The following is a 25,027-nucleotide window of genomic DNA, read 5'->3' as shown; positions in this document are numbered from 1 at the left end:
GCCGGAGCAGAGACATCGTTACTCATTAGCACCATTACTCATTAGCACCATTACTCGTTAGCACCATCACTCGTTGCCCTCAGCCCCTCAGCCAGGCTCCCCCCGGCTGACGGAACCCGTTACCACCAGCACCCCGTGTCAGTGCACGTGCCCATCCCACACCCCCACCACCACCCACACTGGGGTCACCCTGCTCCCTGTCACCTTGTCCCTGTCACCACCCTGGTCCCCACCAGTGCCTGGTCCCTAGGGCTATCCGATCCTAGAGGCCACGCTAGGTCACTGTCTCAGTGGCCACCCTGATCCCTGGGGACCCACCAGTCCTCATCCTGGTCCCAGGAGTCACCACCACAGTCCCCGTCACCCCACAGGGCCCCAGGAAAACCCTGATCACCATCGTGCTGCCACTCTGGTCCTGGTGGCCACCCTGGTCCCCATTCTAGTGGTCACCCTCGTCCTAGTAGGCACCCTGACATCCACCCCAGTGGTCACTCTCAATCCTGTCCTGGTGGCCACTTTGATCTCTGGGCCCACCCTGCTCCTGGTGGCCACCTTGGTCTCCATCACCACCCTGATCTCCACCATCATCCTGGTTCTGGTGGTCACGTTGGTCCCAACCCCCATCTCCACCACCTTCCTAGTTCTGGTTGTCACCTTCATCCCCAGGACTACCCTAAGCACGGTAGCATCTTACTTTTGCTGGAGGCTGCCGAGGTCCTCAGCAAGGTTGTCTCTCTCAATCTCCAGACGGGCCTTGGCAGTGGCCAACTGCTCCACTTGGTGCCGCAGGTCACGCAGCTCCTCCTGGTAGACGTCGGCCAGACGAGAGGGCTCCTGGTCCCGTGCCCGGTTCAGTTCCACCACCAGCACCTTGTTCTGCTGCTCCAGGAGCCGGACCTTCTCGATGTAGCTGGCGAAGCGGTCATTGAGCTCCATCATCTCCACCTTCTCGTTGGTGCGCGTCTCCCTGAACTCCGAGTTGAGCGCCGCCGCCAGCGAGAAGTCCATCTTGCCTGACCCCAGGCGGGCACCCACACGGGGTCCCGGCTGGGTGCTGCGGGCACGGGGGGCCCGGAGCCGGGCCGGGGGGCTGGTGGGGAGCACCCGGTACCCGGGGGCGGTGGGGCCGAAGCGGCGGCCGTAGGAGGACAGCCGCTGGCTCTCCATGCCGAAGGGGTGGGCGCGATGTGCCTGGACCAGGGGCTTTTATGGAGCCAGGGGGCCCCCAGCACTGGCCACCGGCCAGGGAGCCAGAGGGCCAGCACAAAAGCCAGCCTTTGTGGCGCCCGGCAGGCACGGATGTGCCCTGGCACCCAGCCTGGCCCCTGGCATGGCCCCCTGCCCACCGCTGGCCCCTCCAGGCTCTGCCGTGGCCAGGGAGGGCCAGGGGACACGCCAGGGTGGGAGGCAGAGTGGTGGCCACCAGCACCCACAGGGTAGCCCAGGGTGAGCACTGAGGGGCTGGGTGCGGGGCCACAGCACTCTGGGGGTGCTGGGTGCGATGGCGTGCACATACACGGTGCGATGGTGTGCACACACACGTGCACACACACCCCTGCACACTTGTGCACACACCCTGCCATGCACGCTCCCATGGGAGGGACGTGGCCCCAGCAGGACGTGTCATGGGGACACATCCAGCTCCCGTGGAAGGGACAGCACACACAGGATGTGTCCCCAGTGGCACGTGCTGCAGGGACATGTCCTGGCTCTCTGGGTGGAAGGGACAGTGCACGTGGAGCATGTGGCTGATGGCACGTGTTGTGGAGACATGTCCCTGCTCTCTTGGGGTGGTGGGACAGTGGACATGGGACACTTCCCTGATGGCAGGTGCTGCTGGGGACATGTCCTTGCTCTGTGGGTGGGAGAGATGGTGCTGTGGGATGTCACAGGGGACATGTCCCTGCTCCTGTGGGACAGTGCACGTGGGCCATGTCACTGTGAACACAACTCCTTCGGGACCACGCCAATGGGACTCACCATGGGGGACACATTCCTGCTCCCATGGGGACCAAACCAGGACATGGGATAGGAGCAGGGACAGTGGGGACACCAAACCTCACGCACCACCACCAGGAAGACCCACACAACCCCGGGGTGGCCAACCCCAACTCTGAGACTGTGACATCCCAGGAGGGGACAACCACCACCAAGGAGAGCCACCAACCCTGCGGTGGTCACACCCACCCCTGAGAAGGTGACACCCCAGGAGGCCACCCATCCATGGGTGACCATCTCCCACCGCACCTTGGACTTGTACCACTCCTCGGTCTCCTGGACGTTGCTGGCGGCCATGGCCTCGTACTGGCTGCGGATGTCGCGCAGGGCGGCCGTCAGGTCGGGCTTGCTCGCGTCCACCTCCACGTGCACCTGCTGCCGGGCCAGCTGCTCCTGCAGCTCCCGCAGCTCCTGGGGGGACAGTGGGGGTCAGCCCACCCCCCCACAAGCCCTGGGACCCACCTGAGGCCCCCCCCCGAGCGAGGTTACCTCCTCATGGACCTTGCGGAGGAAGGCGATCTCATCCTGCAGGGTCCCCACCCGCCGCTCCAGGTCCAGTCGAGCCAAGGTGGCCGTGTCCACATCCTGACACCACGGGGGGGAACAGGAGGGACCATCCCCAGGGGCTGCTCCTTCCTGAGCTGCCTGCTCCTGCCTGGCCCTGCCCATCACAGCCCCAGCCCCACTCCATCCCTGCCCCATCCCAGCCCCATTCCCACTCCATCCCAGCCCCATCCCTGCTCCATCCCTGCCCCATCCCAGCCCCATTCCCACTCCATTCCAGCCCCGTTCCCACTCCATCCCTGCCCCATCCTAGCCTCATCCCCGCCCCATCCCTGCCCCATCCCCACTCCACCCCTGTCCCATCCCTACCCCATACCCATCCCCACTCCACCCCTGTCCCATCCCTTCCCATCCCAGCCCCATCCCTGCAGGAGGCTGCTCGGGGGGCTGAGCCCCCGGGGTGCCGGGTGGGGGTGCAGGACCTGTCCCCTGCCCTCACCTGCCTGTAGGCAGCCAGGTTGCTCTCGGCCTCCAGCCGCAGGGTCACCTCCTCCTGCAGCCTTGGCCGGAGCAGAGACATCGTTACTCATTAGCACCATTACTCATTAGCACCATTACTCGTTAGCACCATCACTCGTTGCCCTCAGCCCCTCAGCCAGGCTCCCCCCGGCTGACGGAACCCGTTACCACCAGCACCCCGTGTCAGTGCACGTGCCCATCCCACACCCCCACCACCACCCACACTGGGGTCACCCTGCTCCCTGTCACCTTGTCCCTGTCACCACCCTGGTCCCCACCAGTGCCTGGTCCCTAGGGCTATCCGATCCTAGAGGCCACGCTAGGTCACTGTCTCAGTGGCCATCCTGATCCCTGGGGACACACCAGTCCTCATCCTGGTCCCAGGAGTCACCACCACAGTCCCCGTCACCCCACAGGGCCCCAGGAAAACCCTGATCACCATCGTGCTGCCACTCTGGTCCTGGTGGCCACCCTGGTCCCCATTCTAGTGGTCACCCTCGTCCTAGTAGGCACCCTGACATCCACCCCAGTGGTCACTCTCAATCCTGTCCTGGTGGCCACTTTGATCTCTGGGCCCACCCTGCTCCTGGTGGCCACCTTGGTCTCCATCACCACCCTGATCTCCACCATCATCCTGGTTCTGGTGGTCACGTTGGTCCCAACCCCCATCTCCACCACCTTCCTAGTTCTGGTTGTCACCTTCATCCCCAGGACTACCCTAAGCACGGTAGCATCTTACTTTTGCTGGAGGCTGCCGAGGTCCTCAGCAAGGTTGTCTCTCTCGATCTCCAGACGGGCCTTGGCGGTGGCCAACTGCTCCACTTGGTGCCGCAGGTCACGCAGCTCCTCCTGGTAGACGTCGGCCAGACGGGAGGGCTCCTGGTCCCGTGCCCGGTTCAGCTCCACCACCAGCACCTTGTTCTGCTGCTCCAGGAGCCGGACCTTCTCGATGTAGCTGGCGAAGCGGTCGTTGAGCTCCATCATCTCCACCTTCTCGTTGGTGCGCGTCTCCCTGAACTCCGAGTTGAGCGCCGCCGCCAGCGAGAAGTCCATCTTGCCTGACCCCAGGCGGGCACCCACACGGGGTCCTGGCTGGGTGCTGCGGGCACGGGGGGCCCGGAGCCGGGCCGGGGGGCTGGTGGGGAGCACCCGGTACCCGGGGGCGGTGGGGCCGAAGCGGCGGCCGTAGGAGGACAGCCGCTGGCTCTCCATGCCGAAGGGGTGGGCGCGATGTGCCTGGACCAGGGGCTTTTATGGAGCCAGGGGGCCCCCAGCACTGGCCACCGGCCAGGGAGCCAGAGGGCCAGCACAAAAGCCAGCCTTTGTGGCGCCCGGCGGGCACGGATGTGCCCTGGCACCCAGCCTGGCCCCTGGCATGGCCCCCTGCCCACCGCTGGCCCCTCCAGGCTCTGCCGTGGCCAGGGAGGGCCAGGGGACACGCCAGGGTGGGAGGCAGAGTGGTGGCCACCAGCACCCACAGGGTAGCCCAGGGTGAGCACTGAGGGGCTGGGTGCGGGGCCACAGCACTCTGGGGGTGCTGGGTGCGATGGCGTGCACATACACGGTGCGATGGTGTGCACACACACGTGCACACACACCCCTGCACACTTGTGCACACACCCTGCCATGCACACACACACACGTGCAATGGGGTGCATCTGTGTGTGCACACACCCCCCTCCAGCCTGTGCACACAGCCATAAGGAGGCTTCCACACAAACACAAGTGCACACCCACATGCACACGCATGCACACGTGCACCTAGAGACATGTGTGTGCGTATTCGTGTCCAAACACACACGCACTTGTGTGTGTGACATGTGACACACACTTGTGTGTGTGACATGGAGTCATCCCTCCATGCCCTTGTGCACACACACGTCATGTTCAATGCACACATGCTTACCTACATGTGTGCACACGAGTAGTGTGCACAGATATGTCCACACGTGCTGCTTTCCCTCCCTGAACATGTGTGCACACACACACCCAGACACCTGCACACACGCACCCGCCCTGCCGCGCATCCACCGCGTGCACCACCACATGCACACATGTGGCCATCCAGCCACCCCCCCCCCGCCGCTCCAGGTCCAGTCGAGCCAAGGTGGCCGTGTCCACATCCTGACACCATGGGGGTGGACAGGAGGGACCATCCCCAGGGGCTGCTCCTCATGTGTGCACACGAGTAGTGTGCACAGATATGTCCACACGTGCTGCTTTCCCTCCCTGAACATGTGTGCACACACACACCCAGACACCTGCACACACGCACCCGCCCTGCCGCGCATCCACCGCGTGCACCACCACATGCACACATGTGGCCATCCAGCCACACACACGTGTGCACATACATGTGTGCACATCCACCCGTGTCACATCCCCCAGGACTACCCCCCGCAGCTCAGCACCAGCCACCAAAGCCCGGTCACTCCAGCGGGGCCGAGGCACATCGCAGGCAGCCTGGCAGGCTGCTAATTAAGGCAGGCTGCTAATTAAGTGGCTGAAGCCTCCGAAGTCCTTTCCACCCCAGCGGGTCCATGACAGCGCTGGCGGTGGGAGCCCGGTCAGGACAGCGGGTCCCCTTCCCAGCGCTGGGGGGGCCCGATCCTGCCTGTGCGTGGCCGTGTCACCCGTGACACATGCAATGAGTGTGGGGGGTCTTTGCCCCCCGTTGGCCCATGGCGGGGGAGGGGGGGGATGAGGGCTGGGACCCCTCCCCGGGTGGGGGCTGGGTGCCAGGGCTGGTGAAAGGGGCTTTGTGCGGCGCTGGAGCCATCGCTGCCCGGCAGAGCCACGGGGGGCCTTTGTGCCAGGGCCACTGCGCTGCCGGGAAACACGGGGGGATGGATCCAGGGCGGCAGCAGTGACGGGCACCAGGCCACCACTGTCCCCTCCCAGCCACGGTGTCTTGGCCACAAACCACGCTCGGTGCCAGCCCAGGCGGGCAATGGGGGTGTTTTGGGGACATAAGGGACACGTGGTGGCACCCAGGGAGCAGCACACAGTGGGTGCTCCAAGGGGTGGTGGGGACAAAGCTGGGGGACAGGGGTGTCCCTGGGGTGCTGGCTGGGACAGGGACGGGGACAGGGACAGGCCTCACCGGCCTGCAGCTAGATGGCAGCCGATGGCCGGGAAAGGCTCCCTGCCGGGGACACTGGCCAGGCCCCGCTGGACATGGCCACCATCGCTGGGCCACCCAACAATGGCCAGTCAGGGAGGGTTGTGGCAACAACGGTGCCCCCTCAGATGCAAACTGTGGGGACCCAGAGCCACTGGGAGGTGATACTGGTGGGACTGGTGGCATTTGGGCAGCGTGTAGGGACAACTTGCTGCCACATCCCCTTTAATCCTCAGAAGCTCCTTGTCCCCAGTCAGCCCTGTCCCCACGCTGGGCAGCCCCATGTCCCCTGACTGTCCTGGGCCAGTGTCACCAGCGAGGGGCAAGGGTTTTGCCCACAGAAATGCTGGGTTTGGGGCACGTCCCTACCCCACACGAGACACTGGGCGTCCCCAGCCCACCAGAAGAGTGACATCCCCGGGGACACGTGCTGTGCGACAGCCCACGGTGACAGGGGACCTCCGTCCCCACAGACTTTCTGACGTCCCCTGGGGTGCGCAGCCCTGGCAGGTGTTATGGTTTGAGAAAACCCATAACAATCTATTGTCATTTAGATAATTATTCTATCACCTGGTGCCCCTCCCCCGCCCGGAAAGGGAAATCGGGGAACACAAGGAAAACACAAGGGTTGAAATATAAATAGATTTAATAGATTAAAACCAAATAGTTAACAACAATACTAAAGAACCAGTATTAATCCTGATACTGATATAAGATACAGGAATTAGACTCCGCCCATTCTCTCAGCAGAAGCCATGTGCTCCCAGCAGGGACAGCAAATGGCGGACACTGCCAGCAAAATGGCTGCAGGAGGAAGGGAAGGCCTCAGGGCTCCGGCACCGGGGCAAGGAGTTCTCTGGACCTGCCACCATCAAGGGAGAGAGAGCTACACAGCAAATTTTTCTAATTTATATTGAATGTGACGTTCATGGTATGAAATAATCCTGTTGGCCAGCCTGGGTCAGTGCAGTGCAGTCTGGATCAGTCTGTGGCAAATAGTAGGACTATGTTTCCACCCCTGGGGCAATCCATTCCAGGTGTACTGGACGCCCCTCCAGGTGAAAGCAAACTGTGGCCTGCACTCTGCTGCTAAAGGAATAGAGAAAAAAGCATTAGCAAAGTCAATTGTAGCATACCATTTAGCTTCTTTTGACTCCAATTCATAGTGAAGTTCTAACGTATCTGGGACAGCAGCACTCAATGGTGGTGTGACTTCATTCAGGCCACGATAGTCTACTGTCAATCTCCATTCCCCATTAGGCTTTCGCACTGGCCATATGGGACTATTAAAGGGTGAGCGAGTCTTACTGATCACCCCTTGGCTTTCCAGCTGACGAATCAATTTCTGAAGAGGGAGCAGAGAATCTCGGTCAGTGCGATATTGTTGCCTATGCACAGTTGTAGTAGCAACGGGCACATTTTGTTCCTCGACCCTCAGCAGCCCTACAATAGAAGGGTCCTCTGACAGGCCAGGCAGTGTTGACAGTTGCACAACTTTCTCCATCTCCACCACCGCTACACCAAACGCCCACCAGTAGCCCCTCGGGTCCTTAAAATACCCTTTCCTGAGGTAATCTATGCCAAGAATGCATGGTGCATCTGGGCCAGTTACGATAGGGAACTTTTCCCATTTATTCCCAGTTAGGCTCACTTCGGCCTCTAGTACAGTCAGGTCTTGAGATCCTCCTGTCACTCCAGCAATAGTGACAGATTCTTCCCCTGTGTGATTGGATGGCATTAGGGTGCACCAGGGTCCACCAGGGCTCTATACTTTTGTGGTTCTGATGTGCCAGGCCATCGAATCCACACAGTCCAATAAACTCGATTGTCCCTCTCCTCCCCCTGGCTGGAGGCAGGGCAACCCTGGTTTTGATGAAAGGGCCCACCACTTCTATCTGTGACAGTTGTGTGTCCTAAATCAGGCTCTGAGGCCCATCTCTGCCTTCTAGGGGACTTTTCTCTGGACACTGGAGCAGCACTGCTCCTGGAAGAACCCCTTCCAGTGGGCGTCTTACTCCGCAACTCACGAACACGTCTGTAAAGCCGAAGTAGGTTTTCCATCCCAGTTCCTCATGTTTTCTCCCTGATTACGCAGGGTAGACCACAGGATGTGTCGTGGTGTGCTTTGCTTCTCTCGACCACGTTTAGCAGGGAAATGTTTGTCCCCACCTGAGATATTGGCCTTGCCAAATGTTTTCTTCAGCACTGAAACTCTGGCCTGTGGGGCAGAAAGAAGATTATTTGCATAATGTTGCATTCAGGCATCCATATCACCCACTGTTGGTGCCTCATCATCTGTCCAGCTAAATAATGCCAATACATTAACATATGCTGCTGGTCTGCTCAGTACCCATTTGCGCCAAATAGGTCCAGTTACTTTGAGTGCATCTGGATCTAATGATGTCTGTGGGTCATCCAAGTCACTGAAAATAATCTCCCATACAGCTATTTCCCTCAGATTCTTAACACCTCTCTCAATAGTTGTCCACTTTGACGGCTGGTACATAGTATCGTCCCTTTAGGGATACCTGCTCCTCACACTTAACAGGAGTCGCCTCCAGAGCGTGAGGGATTGTGGTGGTCTTCCAAGGGCTCTGTCAATACCGATTCTCTAGCTAATGGTGCTATCCTCTTGGCTTCTCTACCATCTAAGTCCAAACTATCAGCCCCAGTGTTCCAGCATCGGAGCAGCCAAGAAATCACTTGCTCGCCTTCCTGACGGCTGTAATCCTTACGTATGTCCCGCAGCTCAGTTAGGGTTAATGATGGAGTAGTTTCCTCTGTTACTGTATTGCCTGATGTCCCTGGTTGACCATTGTCATCTGATGCTACTGCACCTTTCCTCTTCTGTACAGGGTTGACTGACACTGGCACTGATTGAGTCCGTAGATCAGCTACATCATCCATCACCAACGTTGAAGTAGATTCAGTCCTTGGTGCAGCTGCAGGTCTTGTCATGAGAGCCAGCACGGTCTGGATAAGACCAGGGTCTGTCGGAAGGCCTGGCGAGGTCTGCACGGGCGCCATGTCAGTTACGGGGGTCAGCAGGAGCACGGACTGTGGGGGAGGCCGGCAGGTTCTCCAGAGGACGGGGGGGCCGGTGGGGCCCCTGTCGGACGCTGCCTTCTACCGCAAATCCAGCCCATAAAAAAGAACAAGCCCGCAAAAATTAACACTATAACTACAATGAGCAAAACATTCCAAGGGTATTTCAAACTCTCAAAAACTGTTACTATTGAAGCTACCGGAACATAGAAATCCTCAAAAGATATACCCCCCCTCACTAAATGGCCCGTAAAATAACCCAAAGTATAATTATGCACAGTGCCCAAAAAGGATTTTCCCGCATTCTGAGGAGATTCTAACTATGATTCACAAGATGCAAGTACATAAGTGACAAAAAACGGAACAATTACAAAAGACCCAATAACATAGCAAAATACCACCACACAAAATAACAAGGCAATATTTTTAACTCCACATTTAGAAACTATAAGCTTCCCTAAACCCAATGAGAAATGGCAACAAACTCTTACACCACTCCCATAGCCACCCACAAACAGCTACACAGAGATACCAGAAAACTCCGTTTACAGTACTTGGAAACAACTCCAACAGATCCATAATAATTGTTTTACAATCCAATCAAATCTGTTTACAACTTCAAAACCTTCAGAACTCTCAAATTAAGGCCTCTAATTCCTCCAGCACTATTTAAATTACACGCAAAATATCAAGTTAAGTATCAAGGTTGTTAAAATACCCCGCTGCATGCCAAACTTTGTTAAAATACTATGTTATACACCAAATTCAGTAAAAAACCACATTACAAGCCAAATTTGTTAAGATATCATGATGGGCACCAAACTTGTTAAAATACCACATTGGGTGCTAAATTTGTTATAATACCACGTTAGGCACCAAATTCGTTTTAATACCACGTTGGGCACCAAATTTGTTGTGGTTTGAGAAAACTCATAACAATCTATTGTCGTTTAGACAATTATTCTATCACCCAGTGACCCCTCCCCACCTGGAAAGGGGAATCAGGGAATACAAGGAAAACACAAGGGTTGAAATATAAATAGATTTAATAGACTAAAACTAAATAGTTAACAACAATGCTAAAGAACCAGTATTAATCCTGATACTGATATAAGATACAGGAATTAGACTCCGCCCATTCTCTCAGCAGAAGCCATGTGCTCCCAGCAGGGACAGCAAATGGCGGACACTGCCAGCAAAATGGCTTCAGGAGGAAGGGAAGGCCTCAGGGCTCCGGCACCGGGGCAAGGAGTTCTCTGGACCTGCCGCCATCCAGGGAGAGAGAGCTACGCAGCAAATGTTTCTAATTTATATTGAATGTGATGTTCATGGTATGAAATAATCCTGTTGGCCAGCCTGGGTCAAATGCCCAGGCCTTGCTCCTCCTTGTCCCTGCACCTGGCAAGGCTGGCAGGAGAGCTCACCAGGCCTCTCTCCATTATCTATCAACAATCCTGGTCAACAGGAGAGGTGCCGGATGACCGGAGGGTGGCCAATGTGATGCCCATCTACAAGAAGGACCGGAGGGATGATCCCAGAAACTACAGGCCAGTCAGCCTGACCTCGGTACCGGGAAAGATCATGGAGAGGATCATCCTGAGTGAGTTCTTAAGGCAAGTGCAGGGCAGCCAAGGGATCAGGGCCAGCCAGCATGGGTTTATGAAAGGGAGGTTCTGCCTGAGCAACTTGATCTCTTTCTATGACCGTGTGACCCGCTTTCTCGATGAGGGGAAGGCTGTGGATGTTGTCTGCCTGGACTTTTGTAAGGCCTTTGACACCGTCCCTCATGGTGTTCTCCTGTAGAAACTGGAGAATCATGGCATAGTCAAGTGTACCCTCCGCTGGATAAAAAACTGGCTGGATGGCTGTGCCCAGCGAGTTGTGATTAACGGAGTAAAATCTGGTTGGCGGCCAGTCACCAGTGGTGTCCCTCAGGGCTCAGTTTTGGGGCCAGTCTTGTTCAATATCTTTATTGATGATCTAGACAAGGGGATTGAATGCACCCTCAGTAAGTTTGCAGATGACACCAAACTGCAGCCAAGGGATCAGGGCCAGCCAGCATGGGTTTATGAAAGGGAGGTTCTGCCTGAGCAACTTGATCTCTTTCTATGACCGTGTGACCCGCTTTCTCGATGAGGGGAAGGCTGTGGATGTTGTCTGCCTGGACTTTTGTAAGGCCTTTGACACCGTCCCTCATGGTGTTCTCCTGTAGAAACTGGAGAATCATGGCATAGTCAAGTGTACCCTCCGCTGGATAAAAAACTGGCTGGATGGCTGTGCCCAGCGAGTTGTGATTAACGGAGTAAAATCTGGTTGGCGGCCAGTCACCAGTGGTGTCCCTCAGGGCTCAGTTTTGGGGCCAGTCTTGTTCAATATCTTTATTGATGATCTAGACAAGGGGATTGAATGCACCCTCAGTAAGTTTGCAGATGACACCAAACTAGGTGGGAGTGTTGATCTGCTTGAGGGTCAGAAGGCTCTACAGAGGGATCTAGACAGGTTGGATCATTGGGCCAAGGCCAATGGGATGAGGTTTCATAAGGCCAAGTGCCTGGTCCTGCATTTTGGTCACAACAACCCCGGGCAACGCTACAGGCTAGGGGAAGAGTGACTGGAAAGCTGCCCGGCAGAAAAGGACCTGGGAGTGTTAGTGGACAGCCGGCTGAACATGAGCCAGCAGTGTGCCCAGGTGGGCAAGAGGGCCAACGGCATCCTGGCCTGTGTCAGGAATAGCGTGGCCAGCAGGAGTAGGGAAGTCATAGTGCCTCTGTACTGGGCCCTGGTGAGGCCTCACCTCGAGTACTGTGTTCAGTTTTGGGCCCCTCACTACAGGAAGGACAATGAAGTGCTGGAGCGTGTCCAGAGGAGAGCCACCAAGCTGGGAAGGGGTCTGGAGAACAAGTCCTATGAGGAGAGGCTGAGGGAAGTGGGCATGTTTAGTTTGGAGAAAAGGAGGCTGAGGGGAGACCTCATTGCCCTCTACAACTACCTGACAGGAGACTGTAGAGAGGTGGGGGTTGGCCTCTTCTCCTAAAGGAATAATGACAGGAGCAGAGGAAATGGTCTGAAGTTGGGGCAGGGGAGATTCAGATTAGATATTTAGAAGAATTTACTGAAAGAGCGGTCAGGCACTGGAACAGCCTGCCCAGGGAGGTGGTGGTGTCACGTGTAGACATGGCTCTTCAGGGCATGCTCTAGTGCCCAAGATTATTGGTTTGTGAGGGGGTGTTGTGTGTGGGGTTGTGGGCGTGGGGTTTAGTTGGTGGGTGGTGTTTTTGGGTTTGCTGGGGATTGTTTTGTTTTGTGGGGTTTTTTTGGGTTTTTTTGTATTTTTTTTTTAATGTGGTTGGACTCCATGATCTCGGAGGTCCCTTCCAACCACTAAGATTCTGTGATTCTGTGAAAACACTAAGGCCTTGAATCCCACAGAGCCTGGCTGGCTATAAAGTAAATATTTTCACAAATTCAGACGCTAGAGTCTTCTAGAAGTGCAATTTTCCCCAGCATTAGAAGAAAAGTTAGTCCTGTGTCTCTCAACCCAGGACAGCAGAGCAGGGGGTTTGGGGACAGAGCGGGGGCGCGGGGGCTTTGGGGTCCTGCGCCAGCCCCCGCCGCTCCCCAGAGAGCGATTTTCCTCCCGCTCCCACGCAGCCAGGATCAAAGCCGGGAAAACTGTCACTCCCAGCGGCTGCGGGGACACAGAGCCGGGCTCCCTCCCCCTCCTCCTTCTCCCTGGCCCCCTCTTAATGAGACAAACGAACTGGGAGGGAGCAGGAAGTTTTAATTAGAAGCTTCCAAGTCTCTGAGAAGACAAAGGCGAGATCTGCTGCTGCCAGGCAGGAAAGTAGGGCAGGATGAGCCGGTGACCCCGCTCCCCGTGGGACAACAGCGTGCCCGGAGCCAGGTCTGTCCTCCCCATCCTGCTCCTGCCACACTTTGTCACCTCCGAGGGTGACAGCCAGGAGCTGGTGCAGGCAGCCAGATGTGCCCAGATGTGCCTTGGGGTGGCAGGAAGAGGGTGACAGAGGGGTGTTAGGGGACAGGCCCAGGTTGCAGGTAGGGATGCTTGGAGCTCTCCGCCCCAGGATGGGCAGCTGGAGGTGGGGGACAAGGACATGTTTTTGTCAGGGGGCCACTGCACAGAAAGGCTCTGCCCCATCTTTAAGCAAAGCAGCAGGAGCTGGGGAACAGCCCCCACCACCCCTCGCCTGCCCCCTGGGACACAACAACCTGGGCAGAAGGCACCCATGGGCCCCCCCACGCCAGCGGGAGGTGTGAGGTAAAGAGGGGAAGCCCCCCCCGGAGCCCACCCCCAAGGAGTAAGAGCCTTTTCCAGGCCTGCTCAGCCGGGAGCCGCTCCCCAGCTCCCCGGGCGAGGGGGAGGCGAGAAGAACCAGCCGCACGTCTCCCCTCGCCCCTTTGGTTTGAAACGAAAAGATATATTAAAAGCGCGTGTTATTTCTTAGCATCACCCATCTGTTAGCACTCGACACCCCGGCGCAGATGAGAGAGGGGCTGAGAGGGAACAGCAATAATCCATCTGCTGCAAAAATACACAAGCAACGGGGGACCAACAAGAAACGGGGGGACGCCACCAACAACAAGAAACGGGGGGACGCCACCAACAACAAGAAACGGGGGGACGCCACCAACAACAAGAAACGGGGGGACGCCACCAACAACAAGAAACGGGGGGACGCCACCAACAACAAGAAACGGGGGGACGCCACCAACAACAAGAAACGGGGGGACGCCACCAACAACAAGAAACGGGGGGACGCCACCAACAACAAGAAACGGGGGGACGCCACCAGGAGAGGAGGCAGCTGGGGATGACTTTAGGGGCAGAAGCATTGTGGGGCTGCAGGAAGGATGGGGAAAACAAACAAGAGGGAAGGAAGGGAGAAGTTTAACAACTGGGTCTGAACACGTGGAGGGATGGAGGATGGTGGAGCCATCAGCATAAGAGCTTCCTTGGCTGGCGGGTGGGAGCTGCAAGCGATTTGGTGGTCGTCTGGCTGCCTTTCAGGGTGAGTGTGCCCAAAGGATGTTTTGAGTCTGGAGAAAAAAAAAAAAAAAAAAAAAAAAGGGAGAGAAGCAGTTAAGGCAGCTCCTGGGTAAAAGCAGCAACTCCAGGTCCTCTCCTGACAGAGATCCAGGCACTGCCACCTCCCTCTTCCTTCCTACCCCCCTTCCAAGCACCCAGCACCCTTTGCCGAGCCAGTGGCTGCAGCCAGGAAGCTGCAAACCCCAAACAGCACCTTCCCCCAGCGCCAAATGCTCAATTCCAGGTATTTCCCCCCATCTTGAACTGGAATGGGGCTGGCATGGCACTGGGTGGCTGCAGGTGCTCACCTGTGATGCAGGAAGGCGGCACACATCTCTTGCTGCTGCTGGGGACGTGTGGGATGCGGCTCTGGACCTGTCCCGGGGAGCGGGAGGTGGTTCTGAGAGAGAAGAAAAGGCCATTTTAAACTCTTGAGGCTCAGGGCAGAGGCCCCCCATTGTCCCCAGATGTCACAGGCAATGGCTGGTGGCTCCAGCCCCGGAGGAGGCAGCAGCAGGAGCTGCCCGGCCGTGCTGCCATCTCACCTCACCGCTCGCTTCCGCTTCTGCGCAGGTGCTTTGGAGACCGATGAAGACTTTGGGATGGAGGAAGTCTTCGTGGGAAACGCAGAGACACAGGCTCTGCAGGTAAAGAGGGTTAGTGCCAGGGCCAGACCCCAACCATCCCACTCTGACGGTGCTGGGAGGCAACTGGGCCAACGCCATCCACCTGCAGGGAACCAAGCTACAGGAACCTGCCTGGTTTTGTTGGGGAAAACGACTCCAACAGGGATAAACCCTCAGAAGATCCGTGCAGGAGGTGGCAGTGCCCAGGTATTGCTGGTCCCTAAGGCCAGGCCGTCACCCTGTGCCTCAGTTTCCCCAGTTCCCCCCTATAGGGACCATTTCCTAGAGCTACAGGAGGAGACAGGGAGACCTAAGGGTGCCCTGCGTTACCAGTTTCAGTAACTGGTTTTGGATGGTCACACACGTTCACACAGCTCCATAAAAGCCTCTTTGAAGCACCAGCAATAACAAAAAACCTCAACAACCCCCCACCCCCTCCCCGCACCCTCGCCCCAGCCCCTCTTGGCGGGGAGGTGATGCCCCACTGGCCTCCCCACCAGCACTTGGGCTCCAGGGGACATCTGGAGGATGCTCCTCCTTGTCCAAAGGGAAAAACAAATTTTTCTTGGAATGTTTTTTTTTTTTTATATCTTTGCAAGTGATTCACACCCCAGCGGCCCATGGGCTGCCCGGTTGCAGGCCCGGTCTCCCCTCTCAGCTGGGCTGCAGCGACCCACAAAGGATTTCTCCATCATGGAAGTGGGGGATCCCCCAAAATGTGGGTACCCCATCCAGGGCAGCACTTACTTGGGCCCTATGGGTCGGTCAGGCTTGTTGAGGAGGCTCTGGGCGTTGTCCCAGATGGGAAATTCGGACAGGCCGAAGGGAACGGGTTTGGCCGGATCAGGGGAGTCACCGATCGTGCAGACCTCAAAAGTCACATTCAGGTTTTTCCTTCCTGTGTCAGGATGGGAGCAGCAGTTCTGGGCAGCTGACATGGCCAGGGGCAAACGGCCTTTGGTGACGGTTGGCGGACAGATTTTGGAGGTGCAAGATGACGGCAGTGGGGAGACAAAGGCTGCCTGGGCCACTGCTTGGAGACAGGGGCTGCCTGGGCTCTGCAGCTCCTGGGGAGTCTCCGCTTCTCCCCCATCTGTCCGCGGCCGTTTGCTCTGTGTTTTGAGGCTGCGGGGAGTTGCCGACTGGGAAGCGTTCTTCCCCTCAGACCTCCTCCTCTTCCTCGCTGGGCTGGGACCTGTCGGCGTGGAGCTGGAGAGCGGAGTGAGCTGCGGCGAGCATCGCAGGGCAGTGCTCGTGGTGACAGACGCTGCAGCTGAAGGAGCGGAGAAGAAACAGAGTCACCTCCCTCTGTCTGCCATCCCCAGGCACCCCCAAACCCTAGGGGCGCCCCCTCTGCCCCCCGTCACAGCTCCTCTGGCCAGTGAACCCTACAGCAGCCATTTGCCAGCGGGTGTTTCCACCAAACCCCGTTAAATCCAGAGGAAAAGAGCCAGCACAAATCACCCTGTGTTTTGCCAGCTCGAAAAGCACCGGACCGGTCCCAAAGCCAGTGCCCCGTGGCAGGACCTGGTCCGTCCCCAGAAAACAGTCTCTGCAGAGCCCACAGCTTCGCTCTGGGGTTGCTGTATTGGCCCTGAGGATGAGGAGGAAGAGCTCAGGGCTGGTCAGGTGCTACAGCCAGGCTGACTTGGGCAAATGTTCCACAGAGGAATAAATAAGATGTAAAAAAAAAAATAAAAAAATAGGATCAGAACTGCTGCTTTGGTCTCCTGGAGCAGAAATATCGCTCACGTTTAAGCTGACTTGCACAAACACGCTGAGCTCCCCGGGGACAAGGGCTGCGCAGCGGCTCCTGCCGTGCCCGGGGCTGCCGGCGATGCTGCCTGGGCCCAGCCGCTCTGCGAAGCCTCGGCACAACCCGCCGGGCACCACGTCAGGAGAAACTCATCTCTCTGCCCTGCATCTCCCACCCCCCCAGCTCCTCCAGTGCATCCCGAGACAAAGGAGAGGGGACAGCCCCCCCTGTCCCGACCCCAAACCCTCACCGTCACAGCCCCACTGCGGGTTCTGGCCTGGGCTGGCCCCGTCGACCTCTGAGGGTCTGGTGGGAGATGGGGCTCGTCCCAGGCTTCCACCAGTCTTCTGATGGACCAGGCGCTCCAGTTCCTCAAATTCTGAGGCCATGGCAGGAGTCAGGAGGTTGGCAGCCTTCAGGAGGGAATATTGCTTCCGGGCAACGCTCAGGATAGCAGCTACAAGGCTGGAATGGAGAGACAGAGCCACGAACCAGTTAGAAGGTGAGCTTGAGCCAGCGTCACCAGTACCAGAGGCTCAGCACCATCTGGGACACCTCCTTGGGTGGGGCAGAACCTATTCACAGAGTTTTGGAGGGAAGAAAGGCAAACTTCGAAGCTGGGAGATACTCAAGCTGTAAATCTCTCACTGGAGAGCCTGAGCTGTGAGTTTTGTGTTTGCCTGTGGGTTACAAGGGACCAAACGGCTTCCACAGACCTTTTGGCAGGTCTCAGACGCTCGTCAGCTCGGCCGGAGGCAGAGCAAGATCCAGGCGCACATCAAGGCCGGTCTCCCTCCAGAGACCTTTCTAAAGAGGTTCATTGTGCCAAGATTGCTCGGGGCAGAGACATCAGCAGATGGTGCCATGGGAGCCCTGCCAGGGCAGGACCTGGGGGAGCTGAGGCAGGAGGAAAGACTTTGTGGAGGTAATTTCGGGACTAACAACGTGCACTTAAGGCTCACACAGTTGCTGTGCCTGGAAACCTTCAGCGCTGACATTTCCAGGAGAGATTATCCCATGGGATTACATCCCCAAGAGCCAAATCCCTTATTTTACAGGGCAGGCAGTCATCTGCAGATCAAGACCTGGTCCTACCTCCATCTAGACCATCCCTTGGATGGGTACACACAACACAGGAGGGCGGACAACCCATCCTCCACAGGCAAACAAGAGGAAGTGGCACACGGGGATGGCAGGAGAGCACTCACGTCTCTGTCTGGCTGCCGGACAACCCTTGTAGAAGGAAGCTTGGTGTCTTCGCTTCCAGCTGCACTTCGGTCTGGTGCGTTGCTTTGGGGCTGCTGGGATGGACTTCCTCTGGACCCTGGAGCAATCACCCAAAAGCCCAGGATTAGCCCTTGTTTGAGCTGAGTTTGGTCCCCAAACGCCCCATCAGCTGATAAGTGAAGGTATTTCTCTAGCACATGTTGAGCCAGGACCCCAGGCTGAGCTCCTGTCCCCTCCCAGCATGCCCAGTGTACCCCAGTGGGGTGTCTGAGGCCCATCCTCCTCATGCCAAGTCCTCCAGCACTGTCCATCCCTTCTCTTACCTCCTCCACTGACTCCAGTTGCAGCTGAACAGGCCACTCAGCTTCCAGCTTCTCCTGGTCTCCATCACACTCCATCTGCTCCTCCAGGGCCAGGCATGGCTTCAGGACTGCTTCCTCCAACCTACAGAAGCCAGAGAAGAAGCCACTGAGCCAGAGAAGATCCTCATTTTGCGTAAGAAGTTTTGGGATGGATCAAACAGAAGATTTGGCCTTTGGGACCCAGCTTCCCTGGGCGCTTGCACGCTGTGGTCCCTCAGGTTGTAACTAAACCCACTCTGGGGTCAAGATGATGGAACACACCAGTATAGAAGCTCATCCACTTCCTGATGGACACCTAAACTCCAAGTGGCACTAAAACCCTGCAGGCTCCTTGACATGGGGAGGTCACAATGAGCTCTGTCCCCAATAGACTCACCTGGGCAGCTCCACCGGGGTGGAGGTGACAGCAGCTGCTGGTGCCTGGCTCTGTGCTGGCCGCGCAGCGTCCTCGTAGGCACGGAGCTTCGCCTGCAGATCTGCCACCTGCAGGGAGGGACCAGCTGTGGCTTAGATGGTTTCACCACCCCCAGGAGCTCAGAGGTCTATGTCCCAAGCAAACCACGGCAAAAGACAGAGTCCTGTCCTCCCTGCCAGCGTCTCACCTCTGCTTTCAGCTGCTTGCACATTGCAACGCACTTGCTGTTGTGGCAGTCAAAGCTGAGCACGTTGCTCTTCAGCTGCGGAGAGAGGGACAAGGGAGAGGTTAAAGAAGCACTGGGGTGGGATGGGCCCCTCTCCTGACACTGGAGATGTCCTCCAGGCTCCAGGGGACGTGATCTGTGCTCAGGGACCCACAGTCCCAAGCCTTTTTGGGCTATGGGTTGAGAAATTTTTCAAGAAAACCAGGCACGCAGCACCTGCAGCTTCAACAACCGCTTTCTGCCTGGAACGGCACCCTCAGAGCTGGAAAACTCAAGCTGGGGAAGGGAAGCACCCACTAACGTACCCCCACCACGCACCAGGCTGCTTCCCACCCGTCCCCAGTGGCTCCCAGACACAGGGCAGATCACCGCAACGCCAGGTCCTCACCAGCAGCTTGATCTCCTTGGCACGGCTGGCGTACTTGAGGGTGTTGTAGGTGTCCTCGTAGGCCAGAGCGCAGGGACTCACCGCAGCGATCATAATGGTGCGGCAGTTGCCGCCAATGGAGTCCTTCAGCAAGCGCGTCAGCTTGCTGTCCCGGTACGGGATGTGGGTTTTCTTGCTCTGCACCAAGAAATCAAGGGTCTGCTCAGTTTTTGGCCTTTGGGTGCTCAGCTCCAAATCCCGTGTCCCAACGGCACAGCCACGCTCATCCCACAGCACCTCTCGGAGGCTGCTGTCCTCACCGCACTGGCCAGACCATCACTTGAGGTCAACCCTCACATACCCCCTCCCCGGAGGGCCAGAGCCCAGCAGGGTTGTGCCGACAGTGTTACCTTGGCATCAGCCAGCGCGTTGATGACGTTGATGAGGGCCAGCAGCGAGCGGTTGATGTTGGCGCCCTCCCGGAGCCGCTCGCCCTTGGCGTTGGTGACTGAGGCTCGCTCCGAGCCTGCCAGGTCAACCAAGCTCATCTTGGCCACTTGCAGATCCCGGTCAAGGCCACCACCACGGTCCTGCTGCTTCACATAGATCTGCAAGGACAGAGAGCGGTGACGCTGCAGCTCCACAAGGCACAGGGGTCGCTGGTTGGAGCCAGCGTCACCAGTTTTAATGTTTATAAAAGGATGGTGAAGAGGATCACACAGGCTGTGAGATGGAGCAGAGGGGAGAGAGGAGACCAGCAGAGAAGACAAGCCACAAACTTGGCGATGACACAAGTAGCAAAGTCGTGGAAAGGATCTCACAAGGAGTGACAGAGCTACGGAAAATAATCAGCATCTCCTACGCCTGCTGAGTGAGAGGGGGACAGCTGGTGGGGTCCCTGAAGGGCCACATCCCGACGACCCAGAGCCCCTGGAAATGCTCATGTACATGGCAGCCCCAGCCCTGACTCTGACTGTGGATTTTACCAGCAAATTCAGATGGCAACGGGGGCTGCAAGCCCCCAGACATGATCTCCCAGTGCCCCCAGGGAGGCACCCAGCCAGGGCTCCCTGTGCCAAGCCCAGTTCCCGGCTGGAGAGACACAGACCCCATGACTCACTCGGCAGCATCACTTCCTAACTTCCCCTTCTGCATCCCTAAAGATCTCCCAGGAGAAGCAAACACTTCCCCACCACCCTATGACACCCCCAGCCTCCCAGGAGCAACTCCTGCATGGACTGGAGGTGCCACAGAGGCTGGTAACTGGTCCCTGCATCCTCCCCAGACTGCAGCTCGCCTGCCGGGAGGCAGAGCCGGCAGCGGGAAGGGCACGTTTCCAGCACAGCTAATGGATTCACAGCAGGCAGGGATCCAGCACCCACCGACGGGCCCAGCTGGGAAGTCGGCTGGGAAAGCATCCAGACACCTGGACTTCCCCCCTGCGAGCAGCAACAGGCAAAGCACCAGGTTCAGACTGAAATTACAGTCGGAGCCCTCCGTCTCCCCATGCGGCCGTGACGGCCCTGCTAATTCAGGGAAAGGCCTGGCTGGAATTGAAATCAATGGGCAGGTTTGTGCAGGAGAACACCAAGAAACCCGAGGGCAAATTTACAAATTCCCCCAGGGGAGCACAAATCCCGGCTCAGTGCCGGGGAGGAGGCGCCAGTGACATCCTGCCCGTGGTACCTGGGGGAAAGAACACGCAGGAGCCAGCGATAACTGGCCCCCCTTAGCTCTGGGTCAGGTTTTAGGTCCGGCTACTGCACACTAAGATGAAAAGAGTCAAAAGCACAAAGTGAAATTTCAGCCCTTAAGAGACACAGCACCAAACTGGGAGAACAGGGCTCTCTGGGAGACATGGCCACCAGCATGACCAGTACCCACTGTCCTGCTGCAGCGCTGGCTCGTGACCTGCCCAGCCCCATACCTCTTTTTTCAGAGCCACGACTGTTCCAATCTTCCCCACGGCACACCAGGAGCAGCTGCAGGAACCCCACGATGCCGGTCCTGGCAGGGGCTTGCTCCCTAACCCCCTTTTGGGCACAGATCCCAAGCGATACGGCAACCACTAGCCCTCACCTGGAAGATGGCATGTGAGCGGGAGGAGGTTTTGTTGGCATCAGTAGGATGCTGCGTCCGGTTCTTGTTGCCGTTGGCCAACATCTGCAGGAGCTGCTCCGCCGAGGCGGGCTGGGAGAGAGGGGGCAGAGGAGAGGTATCAGCACAGCCCGAATGCTGGAGACACCGAGCAGCCAAGGGCTGGGGCATCCCCCAGCTCTGGGGGGGTTGTTCCAGCTCGGGGTCATGTTTGCTGCCAGCCAAGAGCTGTGCAAACAGCACCTCTGTATCTTCAGACCCCCCTGTGTCCCCAGGACACTCGCTTCCATAACTGGTGTAGGCAGTGTTGCCCAGACCCTGTGCCCATTTTTATACCCACCTGGTGGAAGGAGAGACCCTGAACCACGACTCCTTTCTCAGGATCCTCCCGGATGGCCAGAGGGCCCTTGGGCTCCAGCAGGTCGTGAATCTGTTCATTGTACACCTGGAGCAGAGAATTCGATGTAAGGCTGAGGTTTGGGTCCCAGGAGTGAGCAGAGAAAGGAGCTTTGCACCCCAGGGTTACACACAACCTGGTGTCCCCCCAAAAACCACCTCCAGGACCCTCAAGAGCAGCTGAGGGTGCTCTAAATGCAGAGGACAGCTCGGGAGGGCTTTACTGGCACCACTGCTCCTCTGAAGCCCTTTCAGCCAGGGCTCCTCCGAAGCCTCATCCCTACATGGACCATGGCAAGGAAAAATAAATTCCCTGACTCCAGATGGGAGAAACCAGCAGCACCAGTTCACCAAACTGGGTGGGTGAGCCTGTTTCCAGCCGAGCTCTAGGGCTGCTGTGGGGGACACCAGACACAGCTGGGTACCCCAAGTGTGACACTACGGGGTCCAGATCAACCCCAAATCTTAGCAACAGTGACCCAGAGGCAGGAGGGACATGCCCTGGGGACACTGGGCACAGCTGGGTACCCCGAGCGTGGTACTACAGGGTCCGGATCAACCCCAAATCTTAGCCACAATGACCTGGTGGCAGGAGGGGACATGGCTCGGTGACACTGTACCTCCTGGTAGGAGACTAGGACCTCGCAGCTCTTCTCCTCCTTCCTGGCCTCGATCCTCTTGTAGAGCTCCACCATGGTGTGGTACATGATGCCGGGGTTTTCCTCTGAGCCCAGCATGGTGTGGGTTTTTCCTGCTCCAGTTGCGCCGTAGGCAAACACTGGGAAGAGAAAAGGGTGGACGGTGGAAACGACGGTTAATTAACGGCATAACGTCCGCTCCTTGCCGGAGAGGAGAGCTTCCCGCAGCAACCTTTGCACAGGGGTCGCTCGCAGGCTTTGAGGAGACAAAGCAAATCTAATTACCCTCCATGCTGGCTGCACTAGCCGTTAGTGCAATTTCTTTCCCTCGTTTCAGCCTCTCTAATTTAGCAGACAGAGACAGAGCCAGTCCCCAAACCATCGCCTGCTTAGGTGCTCGAGTCACCCCTGAACCTTCCCTTTAACAAGCTGAGCCGTCCCATTCCCTCGTCTCTCACCAGAAGGTGTTTCTTCTTCCAAACCTTGTAATTCATCTCATTTCCATCCCCCCCATCTTTCAACACCCTCTTTGAAGCATCACCATCAGAGCGGGACACGCTCATCTAGAGATCCTCAGCCCTTCTCCCCATTAGCAGCACTCGGTGCTTCGCGACTTCCCTCATTTAAGGATTCTGGAGTTATTTTATGCAGATAGAGACACGAGACGTGCCTGCCAGGTGGGCACGGTGACAGAAGCAGCCTTCAGCGGCTCGCGGAGCACGCTGGAGAGCCAGGAATAGCACCCTGCGGTCCCAGTGCCCGGCCCGGCGCGTGATTAGACAGGAGAGCGGTCGTCTCCCGCTCGGTGCCTGCCTGGCACAAGTGATGGGCTCGTTAAGCCGCTCGTCGGCTGACAGCCTGCGAACAGCACGAGGAGCTTTCAGACCCGACACGGAGCTTTCCGGACCCAGCTCAGCCTGGGAGACACGTGCCGGGGGCACAGCAGCCCCCACAGCACCCCGCGATGCGTCTGCGCCACCCCAGATCCTGCTCCGAAACACAGCGCTCTCCCAAAGCTCTGCCCATCGCTTCGGGCTGGGAAGGGACGGAGAAACCAAGGTTCTCTTTGTGCCATGGATCCACCTGATTTCTTCCCATCCTTCCCTCCCCAGGAGAGGGGAGAGCAGGTGGTCCTCATCCCTCAAAAAGCCTGGAAAGTACCTGCCCAGCCTTATTTTCTACCCCAACGCCCACCTCCATCCTCTTCATCACATCTCTGAGAGTGCCCAGCACCGCTGCAGCTCCCGGTCCTGCAGAACCACAGAACAGCCCGGGCTGGGAGGGACCTGAAGAAACCACTTGGTCCCAGCTTTTGTGGGAAAGGGAACCTGGATGAGATTCTCTCACATCCTGCCCAGTGGGATTTCGAACACCTCCAGCTGTGAGGACTCTGCTACATCCCTGGAGAGGTTGTTCCAGTGAATGTTCTCACCATAAAAAGCATCTTTCTTATATTGAAATGTCACTTTTCTCACTGCAACATGTACCTGTTGCCCCTTGTCATCTGCTGGTGATGACACAAACTCCATCCTCTCTGCAGCCACCCTTTAAGGACTCAAAAACTGATGATGTTTTTGAGCCTTCCCCTCTCCAGGGAGAAAAGCCCCAACTCCTTCCAGCTTCCCTCTTCAGGCAGGTTCTCCAGCCTCCATTGGCCCTCTCCACTGTGCTGTGTCCTTCTGGAGTTGGGGGGCTAAAAATGGACACAGCACCCCCAAGTGCAGCCTGACAAGCACTGGGTGGGATGATCTACCTCAGCTAGAAATGTCACTGCAGATGCAGCCCAAGTCCTTGCCTTCGCTGCTGCCGCGGCACTGCTGGGTCCATTCAACTCCTTGTCTACTGGGACTCCCAGGGCCCCCCCAGCAAGTCCTTGCCTTCGCTGCTGCCGCGGCACCGCAGCTCCATTCAGCTCCTTGTCTACCAGGACCCCCAGGGCCCCCCCAGCGAGGCCCAGAGAAGCTGTATCTGCCCCATCCCTGGAGGGGTTCAAGGCCAGGTTGGACAGGGCTTGGTCTGGTGGGAGGTGTCCCAGGGCAGGAGGTGGCACTGGGTGGGCTTTAAGGTCCCTTCCAACCCAAACCATTCTGTGATTCTCTAAGAACACTTCATGTTTAGTTTTCCCTCATTTACCTGCTGAAAACAGACATTTCCATGTCGGGATCATCCCTGTCCTGACCACACCGTGCAACTGCCCCAGCTTGGTGCCACCAACAAGCTTAAGGCCGTATCTTTTTGTGTTGCTTTTCTGTCCCCCCCTTCTCCTCAACCGCTCGAGGGCTTCCAAAAGTCCTCAGGTGTTGTGTGGTGACCGTTCTGTGAGTCTCTAAGAACACTTCATGTTTAGTTTTCCCTCATTTACCTGCTGAAAACAGACGACATTTCCATGTTGGGATCATCCCTGTCCTGACCACACCGTGCAACTGCCCCAGCTTGGTGCCACCAACAAGCTTAAGGCCGTATCTTTTTGTGTTGCTTTTCTGTCCCCCCCTTCTCCTCAACCGCTCGAGGGCTTCCAAAAGTCCTCAGGTGTTGTGTGGTGTTTGTTGTGGGTGTGGTGGTTTGTATGTTTGGGGGGGTTTTTTGGGGGTTTTTGTTTTTGTTTTTTTTTTTTTTTGTGGTTAGATTTGATGATCTCAGACGTCCCTTCCAACCACTAAGATTCTGTGATTCTGTGATTCTG

The 25,027-nt window shown here is 57.3% G+C and overlaps 2 protein-coding genes across 2 annotated transcripts in view; both read right to left on the bottom strand.

Annotated features, from left to right (window-relative positions):
• GFAP (glial fibrillary acidic protein) overlaps window positions 1-4,242 on the bottom strand; it is a 16,967-nt gene extending 12,725 nt beyond the window's left edge. Inside the window, exons 1-4 of the mRNA XM_014942701.1 lie at window positions 3,761-4,242; window positions 3,002-3,062; window positions 2,488-2,583; window positions 2,248-2,409 (exon numbers count right to left, since the gene is read on the bottom strand). Coding sequence (XP_014798187.1) covers window positions 2,248-2,409; window positions 2,488-2,583; window positions 3,002-3,062; window positions 3,761-4,233 — 792 coding nt within the window. The 5' untranslated portion in view covers window positions 4,234-4,242. The remainder of the gene's footprint in view (window positions 1-2,247; window positions 2,410-2,487; window positions 2,584-3,001; window positions 3,063-3,760) is intronic.
• Window positions 4,243-13,901: 9,659 nt separating this feature from the next.
• KIF18B (kinesin family member 18B) overlaps window positions 13,902-25,027 on the bottom strand; it is an 11,981-nt gene continuing 855 nt past the window's right edge. The window contains exons 2-15 of the mRNA XM_014942681.1: window positions 22,327-22,484; window positions 21,651-21,755; window positions 21,293-21,403; window positions 19,624-19,821; window positions 19,235-19,411; window positions 18,808-18,882; window positions 18,582-18,688; window positions 18,167-18,287; window positions 17,825-17,940; window positions 16,867-17,081; window positions 15,608-16,133; window positions 14,780-14,875; window positions 14,543-14,634; window positions 13,902-14,245 (exon numbers count right to left, since the gene is read on the bottom strand). Of these exons, the coding sequence (XP_014798167.1) occupies window positions 14,145-14,245; window positions 14,543-14,634; window positions 14,780-14,875; window positions 15,608-16,133; window positions 16,867-17,081; window positions 17,825-17,940; window positions 18,167-18,287; window positions 18,582-18,688; window positions 18,808-18,882; window positions 19,235-19,411; window positions 19,624-19,821; window positions 21,293-21,403; window positions 21,651-21,755; window positions 22,327-22,484 (2,198 nt within the window). The 3' untranslated portion in view covers window positions 13,902-14,144. The remainder of the gene's footprint in view (window positions 14,246-14,542; window positions 14,635-14,779; window positions 14,876-15,607; window positions 16,134-16,866; window positions 17,082-17,824; window positions 17,941-18,166; window positions 18,288-18,581; window positions 18,689-18,807; window positions 18,883-19,234; window positions 19,412-19,623; window positions 19,822-21,292; window positions 21,404-21,650; window positions 21,756-22,326; window positions 22,485-25,027) is intronic.

This window comes from Calidris pugnax, unplaced genomic scaffold, assembly GCF_001431845.1.
Source record: "Calidris pugnax isolate Ruff unplaced genomic scaffold, ASM143184v1 scaffold108, whole genome shotgun sequence".
Classification (NCBI taxonomy): domain Eukaryota; kingdom Metazoa; phylum Chordata; class Aves; order Charadriiformes; family Scolopacidae; genus Calidris; species Calidris pugnax.
The sequence above is the reverse complement of the archived record's forward strand: the minus strand, read 5'-3'. Positions and strand labels throughout refer to the sequence as shown.